This window comes from Sardina pilchardus, chromosome 15 (assembly GCF_963854185.1).
Source record: "Sardina pilchardus chromosome 15, fSarPil1.1, whole genome shotgun sequence".
Classification (NCBI taxonomy): domain Eukaryota; kingdom Metazoa; phylum Chordata; class Actinopteri; order Clupeiformes; family Clupeidae; genus Sardina; species Sardina pilchardus.
This window is the reverse complement of record NC_085008.1, coordinates 4,266,716-4,276,294: the sequence shown is the minus strand read 5'-3', so window position 1 is coordinate 4,276,294 and position 9,579 is coordinate 4,266,716. Positions and strand designations below refer to the sequence as shown.

At 42.8% G+C, this 9,579-nt stretch overlaps 3 protein-coding genes across 3 annotated transcripts in view; all 3 read left to right on the top strand.

The window, feature by feature from the left end:
• The window catches only part of LOC134101915 (platelet glycoprotein V), a 2,793-nt gene extending 861 nt beyond the window's left edge, over positions 1 to 1,932 (top strand). The window contains exon 1 of the mRNA XM_062555808.1: positions 1 to 1,932. This exon is cut by the window's left edge and continues 861 nt beyond it. Coding sequence (XP_062411792.1) covers positions 1 to 1,121 — 1,121 coding nt within the window. The 3' untranslated portion in view covers positions 1,122 to 1,932.
• An 878-nt stretch (positions 1,933 to 2,810) lies between these two features.
• On the top strand, positions 2,811 to 5,437 carry si:ch211-117l17.6 (regulator of G-protein signaling 8). The gene is made up of 5 exons (XM_062555815.1): positions 2,811 to 2,949; positions 3,376 to 3,471; positions 3,600 to 3,655; positions 3,759 to 3,925; positions 4,317 to 5,437. Exons 1-5 carry the CDS (start codon positions 2,873 to 2,875, stop codon positions 4,467 to 4,469), a joined length of 549 nt encoding a protein of 182 aa, XP_062411799.1. The 5' UTR covers positions 2,811 to 2,872; the 3' UTR covers positions 4,470 to 5,437.
• A 1,537-nt stretch (positions 5,438 to 6,974) lies between these two features.
• LOC134101920 (regulator of G-protein signaling 21-like) lies at positions 6,975 to 9,579 on the top strand. The gene is made up of 5 exons (XM_062555814.1): positions 6,975 to 7,163; positions 7,424 to 7,483; positions 7,858 to 7,922; positions 8,094 to 8,260; positions 8,407 to 9,579. Exons 1-5 carry the CDS (start codon positions 7,087 to 7,089, stop codon positions 8,593 to 8,595), a joined length of 558 nt encoding a protein of 185 aa, XP_062411798.1. The 5' UTR covers positions 6,975 to 7,086; the 3' UTR covers positions 8,596 to 9,579.

Sequence of the window (9,579 nt, the reverse complement as noted above, 5' to 3'; positions counted from 1 at the left end):
CAAAGCTTAAAGAACTGTATCTGTATGGCACCTTACTCACCACTGTCCCATGGAACCTGTTTGCCAACATGACAGGGCTGTTACACCTTAATTTCCACTTGAATGAGAAGTTGAACTCTCTTCCTGAGGACCTCTTTTGCTGCAATCCCAATCTGGAAAAGCTGTCTTTGAAATTGAATGATCTCCAGAGCTTGCATCCTTTACATTTTAGTCGTCTCCCCAAACTTAAAACACTTCTCCTAAATGGCAACAGGCTCATGTCTCTCCCTGAAGGAATATTTCATAACTTGGGAAAAATTGAGGCGATTGAATTACATGAAAACCAGCTTCAGACTCTTCCTGGTGATGTGTTTGCCATTTCAAATTTTACTCACACATCCCAAAGTGTTACACTAGCTGACAACCCTTGGAACTGTTCATGTAGTATCTTGGGTTTGGCGACATGGATTAAAAATAACCCAGGGACAGTGAAAGACAAAGAACGGGTAGCATGCCAGGAACCCCTCCACCTGCACAATGTCACTCTGAGGTCTCTGAGTCATCTTTTATGTCAGCCAGCAACTACAGTCATGACCACAGTGGTCCCACCAACCACAGAGCAAATGACAGAGACCAGCACAACTTCACCAACATCAACCAGCATGATTACAACACAAACTAGTGAAACCCGACCAACGATTCTTCCCAGGTTGACTTCACGACGCCCCAGGTTGACGTCTATGGCACCTACAACCCCCTCAACTACCCCTCTGCCTGAGACGTCGGCAACAAGCTCGCTGTATCACATCCGTGTCTCCACGGAGAATGGAGCTCTCCCTACATACAAACCAACTAAGCCAAGTGTTGTAGCCCGCCGGGTGGTCCTTGAAAATGGGCCAGACATTATCCACAACAACCGGCACAGAGGATGGGTGTACTTGTGGACAGTCCCACCCAGCGGAGCCTACAACGACTTCCTGATGACTGTCCATGTCATCATGCTGGTGGTCGGCGTGGTTCTGATTGTAGCCAGCATGTACACCCTCTACCGACTGTACGAGGTGATGTGCACTCTGACTGCAATCCGGGGATGCAAGATCACAGCCATGGGGGGAAGTAAAAGGAGAGAGCACATGCTCTAATGCAGATTTTTTCTGGACTTCAGACCCATTTCTTGTGTTTGCAGATTATTTTGGTTTAAATGTCTGCTGGAGTTTGGATAGAAGGCTTCTTAACAGTTAGTGGTGGCAATGACCATACAACTGAAAATGATCTCTCACATGGAATCAGTAGAATGGCCAGAGTTGCTTTATACATGAATGTGTGCGTCGTCAAAAGTCTGTCAAGGTAGCATGGCATTAGCAATACAAATACTCATTTTGTTGTTTGGTCAAATTTATTCTACTGTAGGTTTCTTCCACATGTGTTATCTGTATGCAATTGTTTTCTGAAGAATACAAGATCTATGTATGTATGTATGTATGTATGTACAGTATGTATGTATGTACTGTATGTATGTATGTATGTATGTATGTATCTATCTATCTATCTATCTATCTATCTCTATATGTGTGTGTATGTGTTTACACTTATAATCCACTGAAATGATCAGTACCATTATCCAGTATTACTGAAAATGTACAGAACACTTTACAAACTCTCCTTCTGATTAAAAAGGCATGTGATTTAAGAGAAACAACAGCACAGTCCAAATAGTCACCTGTTGCCACCTGGTGGCAAACGTCCACACTGTCTAATAGCAAGCACAAACACTGGCCTGTCATCTTTCTTCTTCAGTTTCATGAGTTATTATAATATCATGACCTGTGGGAAAATAATATGTCCTCCACTCTTTAAGTGATCTTGTGTGTCTGGCACTTGTGTGTATTATCTTGAATCTGATATCACAAAGGCTAACTTCATATGTACTGTGAATAAAGCAATGAAATGTGTCAGAAATTTGAGCTGTATTTACTCATTACGACCAGCTACCGGAAAGATATGGGAGGGGCATGTGCTGAGTTTGTTGATAGAACGCTATGAAACTGCCACGCCTGACACTCCTTGTGACTCAGTGAGAGTGGCGTAATAATTCACCTATCTGGGTACACTCATCACAAATACTAGCATTCCACACACATATGACATACCATCCAGCTTGTGGCAATCAAGACATAACTTATGGTTCCACCACTGATACATGCTTTTTTTGGCTACATACATGTGAACACACAGGGAAATCAGTCCCACAGAAACCAACAGGGAGGCAAACACCCAACAAGAGTGTCTTTGACAGTCACTTGTTCTATCCAAACAGTGACCCGTGAGTTGTCTGAGCAATTATTGACCCTATTCAGTTTCATTGGAAATGGATTGAGTGTTCTCAAACGAATTACTTAAATACACACTGTAACTGCAATGTACATAAAGATCTTACACCCCATCTAAAACTTGCGGCTATACCGCTATACGTGCAGCTATACGTGCAGCTATACCATATAACCATTCTTTTTTTCAGAGGAGGCTCTGCACTTTCACATTGCTATGGGTCAGTGACTGCGCTGATTTTTTTCACACCATTTTTGTATATTTATTTTCATTACATTTTTTATTTTCATGTACATTGTTTTCAGAAATGATTGCTTTCAAAACTAAATTAACATTAGAAGTGATACTTTAAATAGATTGTACAACTATCAGAACAAGGGAGCAAATGTTTTGCATACAATGAGTCATTTGCTGGATTGTACCAGAGTGGTACCACCGGCATCCATAAACCTGCAGGAACATGCCTCAAACGTCAGTGAGCCGAGATGTGAAATACATGTAATACAATGCAATGCACAGAAATCACTCAGAGCTGATCTGCTGAAGACAGAACAGCTATGCCAAAATGCCCAAACTACTGTTTTCAAAGATGCGAATATATGAATTCAAGGATCTCATCCCCAGTGGACGGAAGCCAAGAAAGTAAGATCGCTGTTTTAGGGAGAACAATGTAAGAGTTTGGAGCAGAACAGAGATTTGTGTAATGGAACAGTAATGGATATGAAAAGTTAGGTAGATGAAGTTGAATTTGGTTATGTATTGTGTGAATATATTCTATTCTCTCTTTAATATGATATAGGAAAATAATAATAAGAAAGTCAGGATAAGAAAGGGATTTCAATAAGTTATACTGCACTGAATCAAAATATATAGAAAAATGGACCTGTAAATCAAGATTTTAATTTCCGTTTGTGTGTTGGTGGTGATAAGATCAGTTTTCCACATGATTTTTTGTGGGCACCTACAGTAGAAATACAGGGTAAGTCCCATACGGGGTAAGTCCCCAAAATCATGGCATTTGCAGCTGAATGTCAGAATAGGCTGACCTTTTGTTGTTCAACATTTCAGGCTCAATGTTCTCCTGAGCAGACAGGGACAAAAAAACAAAATTAGATGCATCTTGGTGCGTAAAATTGCAGAAAATTCTCCATGTGACAATTACAGGTGAGTAGCTACCAGCAGCAGTAACCACTACATTGTGTGCTCTTGTCACATAAGGGCCAGAACTCAGTTCATTAAGCAATGTCAGAACAAGCTTCCCATCTCTCTACTGTTTTCTTTTACTGTGATAGGTCTAAGGATAATAGTGGCCACACAGCGTCTCTGGGAGAGCTGTTGAAGAACAGATGTGAGTGAACACGTACATATAAAAACAAACAATTTGATGTCCATTTCTCTCTCTTTTGACGTTAACCAGCACGGCTACACACTTATCATCTCTCTCGGAACAGACTACCTCGCAGCTTTCAGGGAATTCCTTCAGTCTGAGTTCAGTGAGGAAAACATTGACTTTTGGCTGGCGTGTAGAGACTACCGAGACTTCACGCCACCGGCCTGCCGTTTCCTGAGGGCCACGGAGATCTACCAAGAGTTCCTCCATCCCACAGCAGTGAAGGAGGTGAGTACAGGAGCACAGGAGCAAGGAGCTCATCCCTCCCTCTGTGGGAACTACTAGAGACTAAATGGCATCTGAAAGGGATGAAATCAATAGCCATAAAATTAATTACATCTTAGTTTAAGTCAATGTCAATTTAATCCGACAAACGGATGACGAGATGTTACTGTGCAATGTGGGTTATATTCAAGAAATGACAGAAAAACAGCTTCTAGATTTGTCAGCATGCTATTAACAGAAAGTTAATGTTATTCTATAAGTATCCTCTAATGATAACATGTTTATTCAGATTTTGATGAATTTATATTTGTTTTTTAACATAAAAAGATTTAGGCTAATGATTTGATCTAATCTGTCTATAATCTCAATAATCAATTCTGGATTTGACCCACAGGTCAACATTGATCAGTGCACTCGTGACAAGGTCAAAAAGTCGATGGCTGAGGCCAGCCCGCTGTGTTTTGATGAGGCTGCAGCGCACGTATTCAGACTGATGGAGAGCGACTCCTGGCCACGCTTCCTGCACTCAGTGCCTGTGGGCGTCTGAGGGCAAGAGGCCCTACCTCAGCTCACCTCACCTCACCTCACCGAGTAAATGCCAATAACTCTGAGGGCTCCACTCATGGCAGAGCTTCCAGACAGCAGCGAGCATGACTGCATGAGGAAGGAAGTTGGTGGCTGACACACACGGGGGGGCCTGAGGAAATGACTCGGCGGTACAGAAAGCAAAATGGCCCTCTGCAGTGCGCAAGTCGGGGCCTTATCACAGATCTCAGATATAGATAGAGCGGTTATGACATCATCCCTGGTCTTACACCGCAAAATGCGAAATGCTTAGCTTTTCGGTATGCACACCTATAGGAACGATGTTACACAAAGGCCAGCCATGGTTAGATGACATAACTTTATTTTTTCTATTACTGGTCCCCCAGAGATTCATATTTTTATTTAGCGATTTAGAAGTTTCAATTCCCATAGTAGCTTTAGTTGGCAAAATAAATCCTGTGTCAGCCATTCACAAATGGCCAAAAATGCCATTTCTAAAGAAGTCTTGTGACACTTACAAAATCAAGTTAAAATGACATAGCTTGTATATATTTTAGTCACATGACTGATGCCACTAATTCATGTTGAGCCCATCACGCTGGTGGGGACCATGGCGTCATGAAAGGGGAAAATTAGCTGCATCAACCTTCAACCCTTTTCAGCAAAAATGGCTTCCTCTTGTGAGTGAGGAGCCTTTAAAAGGCAATCTTAAGGATCTAAAAATAAATGTCAGACTGACCCAAAATTCCACCCGCAGATTTAATGTCATCAGGGCAGTAAGGCGTGTATAATCTCTCTGAATGTGCCTCCTTGTTAGGAAAGACATGGCACAAGCATTAGTTTTCACGGCTACCGTGACAAACGTTTCTATGCTTTCCCTTCATTACTGCAAAAATATTTGTTTCCTAACGAGAAGTAATTGTGAGTTTATTGTGTTAACCATGAAATAAACAGCTTGCTTGAAGTGCAGATGATCGGTATCCTTTTTTATGTTTTCCCATCATCATACTTGCGTTGAGCAATGTTGACTAATGTTATGAGTTACAATAAATCTATATCTCCATCTTCACCTGAGTGTGTGATGGATTACTCATGTCATGAGGTGCTTGCCACTATCCCTCGCTGATTTCATATGATTCAAGAATTCCTGTAACTTATTATCAAAGGCACCATTTGGATCCCCTCCATGGCCGCAGTCTCCACATTACTGTTCAATTGTCCTCTAACATTGTTCAAAGAGATAGATTGTATACATTTCCAGAATTCTGGTGATAGTGTGACACATCAAAGGGCCCACTGCTCTACTGTGACTTCAGATTGTCTCTCTCCCAGCCATAAGGGCAGTAGGAACCTACTCAGTCTGATTCAGAGCTGATAGTTAGGTGTGAATACGCACCGGAACTGTGAGTCTGAATGCGTCTGGTCAGTTTCTCAAGCGTGGTTGACAAACGTCACGGGGGCAAACTGGCTGATGGAACACACGGCAGGATCCCTCTTTGGTGACGGAGGTTGGCCTCTTCGCAAATGACCCAGGGCATGGCGCGGCACGCACCGACAACCAGCTGATCCATCAGCCGCACACAGCCTGCTCATGTTTTCCCTAAACCGCAAGTGTTGCCATGGCAAACAAAGGAGGAAGTGAACAAGTCCAGAGTGTACAACTTCAGCTTCTCTGTCTGAAACTCAGAATTACTCAGAAAGAGGGAGAGAGAGAGAAAGCAGTGATGGGATTGGCTAGTGTTGTGTTTTCCCCTCCCCCTTCTGTCTCCAGCTCTTGATGTTCCCCTGAAAATGTGAGCTGTCTATATGTGGAAGTAATGAGTGTCCATTGCTAATGGTCGAATGCATGTGGCCATCTTTGGGCAAGTTTGGAAAGAACAGGTTGGCCTCAGATCTGACATGGCATGACTGACAGGAGATTACAGCCCCGGTGTGAGAAATACTCACTCTGCCGTACAGCAGAGAGATCACATGTAATAATAGCACATGCACAAAAATGTGGTACAAAGTAATGAACATTTCAGGTTTGTATGTAATCCTGTGCAACAGTAGAGTCAAATAATGGTCCTTGTCTTTTCTCTTTCAAAAGTAATGTTGTTATACAAAAGAGGAAAGGCAAATAATTCAATGGAAACTTGAACTAGGGGCCCATATTTCTTGTTTTTCATTTTCTGTGTGATGGTTTACGTCCTCTCCGAAGTATGGAGGAAAGATGGAGCATCCTCAACGTGAGCATTAGCGTCAGACCAGGGCGTCCCTATGTGGCTTCCGTCAGAAAAAAACAAAGTGTGTGTGAGAGAGAGCGGGAGGGAGAGAAAGAGAGATATAGAGTCAGAGAGCGAGAGACACAGAGAGAGAGAGAGAGAGAGAGAGAGAGAGAGAGAGAGAGAGAGAGAGAGAGAGAGAGAGAGAGAGAGAGAGAGACTTCCTCTTTTTGCTGCGGATCGTCAAGCACCAGTAAGTGATGTTCATTACCAGACACTAGCTACTGTGGTACTGGATATAAAAGGGGAACGGAAGGCAGACGACAGACCTGTACACCAACAACAGGCACAGCATGACTTCAGTCAGCACCACGCGCTGGTGGATTTAACCACACAAACCCTCCTCATCTTAACATGCCAAGCTTAATCACTGAACCACTGACATCGCTTTTTAACATGGAGAGAGACGATCGCAAGAGAAACAAAAACATGTAAGTGTCTTTTAGGAATAATTCATTTCCATCTGTTGTTTAATTCCTCTTGCTGTTTAATAAGTAACTTAGAACTGTCTAGTGCCAGCTCTACATTGCCTCTGCCCCGTTACCATATAAGATAGTGAAATATATTCTGTACAGTAGGTGTATCATGGGTGAGAGCTTTTAGAGTTAATGGGATGGGTGGACTCAGAGAGCTTGGGATTCCTTTGGATGTGTAAAAAATGTTTGCATGACTGTCCATTTCATCCCAACAGTGGAAAGAATTTCATGTGCCGACTCCAGTGTATGTTCTCCCACTCTTCGACCCCAGAGACGTGAGTGGCAAAATGAACTGTGTTCTTGTTTTCCATCCATGGCCTGTTGTCACGCCACCACAAAGAGGATATGTGTATGTGGGACAGTGGCCAGGATGTATCTTATGGTGGCATTAAAATTCATTCAAATATTCTACGTCAAGCATGAGGGATGCTCCGTTCACAGCTCAAACATTCCCAAATGACATGGGTTACCTCAAACGACACAAGGACAAAATGTAAAAGAAATAGCTTGGTCCAACAAGTACTTTGGTTTACTTTTAGACAGACACATTCTCAGTACTTTTTCGGCTCTGAGCTTAACACATAAATGTCATTTGCCCTTAAACTAATTATATCCATGTAATCAAAGAATTTTTTTTCCCGCTCAACAGGAGGCTAACTTTAGAGGACACACAACAATGGTCCCAGTCTCTTGAGCGACTGCTTGATTCTAAATGTGAGTCTAACCTCTTTCTCAAGGCATCAGTCCCTAATATGCTACTGCTGTAGTACTAGCTGCTAAGTGATGCAAACAAAAAGGCTGTGTGACTAAACATCAGTAGTTTTTAATGTAGCACTTAACACCTAACCTCTTTTTTTTCTATTTCCTTTCATTGGTTTTCAACAGATGGCCTAGCAACGTTCCGAACCTATCTGAAGTCGGAATTTAGCGATGAGAACATTGAATTCTGGCTCACATGTGAGGAGTACAAGAAAATCAAATCTTCATTCAGGATGAGCTCAAAAGCCAAGAAGATCTACGAACAGTTTGTGAAGGCTGAGTCTCCTAAAGAGGTACCTATGATTGAGGACTGCAGTCACTGCACTCATGTCAGGCAAACAAATGCAACACCATGCTAACATATGACTCCAGGTCACACATGGCACACGAAGGGGAATCCTCAATGTGTTTACAGAATGTATTTCTTTTTGTCATTCAGATAAATATCGATTACCACACCCGAGAGGAGATCAAAAGGAACGTGAAGAGCCCCACAATACACTGCTTTGATGAAGCTCAAAGGATAGTGTATGGATTGATGGAGCGGGATTCCTACCCCAGATTCCTGAGGTCGGATATGTACAGAACCTTACTGGAAAACCTTGCTGCTGAAGGTGTCAAAGGCTGAGGAGTACTACCCCACTTCCTGCCCTCCTGACCCCCCGAAAGAAAACGACACCAACAGAAAAACAAAAGAACTGGACATTGGGTTTCCAAGAAACCCAGATGGTTGCTGCTGAAAGACAAGACAGAGCAATACCCCTTTAAAAACGGACAGATCCACACCAATACCATCCTGATGGGCCATCCCTAAACTCTCGACAGCCACCTCTACAGGATCCTCAACAGGGAGACCAAGGAGGCTGGGATGGGGATGCAGGAGCTGCTGACAGCCCCTGAGCAGGTCCAGAGCTGATGGTTGGTGGCTGAGACAGTTTCAGTCTGGGAGAACCGGCCACTCGAGGGCTGTCAGCCCTGCAGTCGAGTGCAACTGCAGCCTGGAAGGCCTGGAGCATGTGGCCGAGTCGTCCCTTCTTGCGGAGGTGTTTCCTGTTGCCCCTGATAATGACGAGGAACATTTCTGCAGCCCATCCGGTGGTTTCTTAAGCCACAGCGCATGGCAGCTACTGTAATCAGCTAATCAGAGCGGTCACAGCCGCCAGGAGAGAAAACATGCCTGCAACCATGACTATTCATTATTACCCTCTATCATTTTTTTTTAAAAGAAAAAAACATCAATTTTATAAACACTGTCGCCCTTCTTCCCCAAGGAGGAGCACTATGACCTGATGGAGTGAACCGAGTTAGTGACTGTAGAATGTGCTTCACTGATGTCAGAGTTTGAAGTCTTTTTTTTGCTTACATGCACATACTTTAATGATTGGACACTAAAGTGTCATAATATTTAAAACTAAGGTGGACATTTTTCAATCAATTTTACTGCCAAATATGAATGGACGTGCTGATTTGGTGGCAAGATTTAGTGTCAAGATTCCACCCTGTACATGAATGTAGCGCTATTTATTACCCACAGCCACTGGTTGGATGCTGACTTTTGCTGTGTTTCTGTGTATGAGATGTAATTATAAATAAAGATTAATTTATTTTGAAA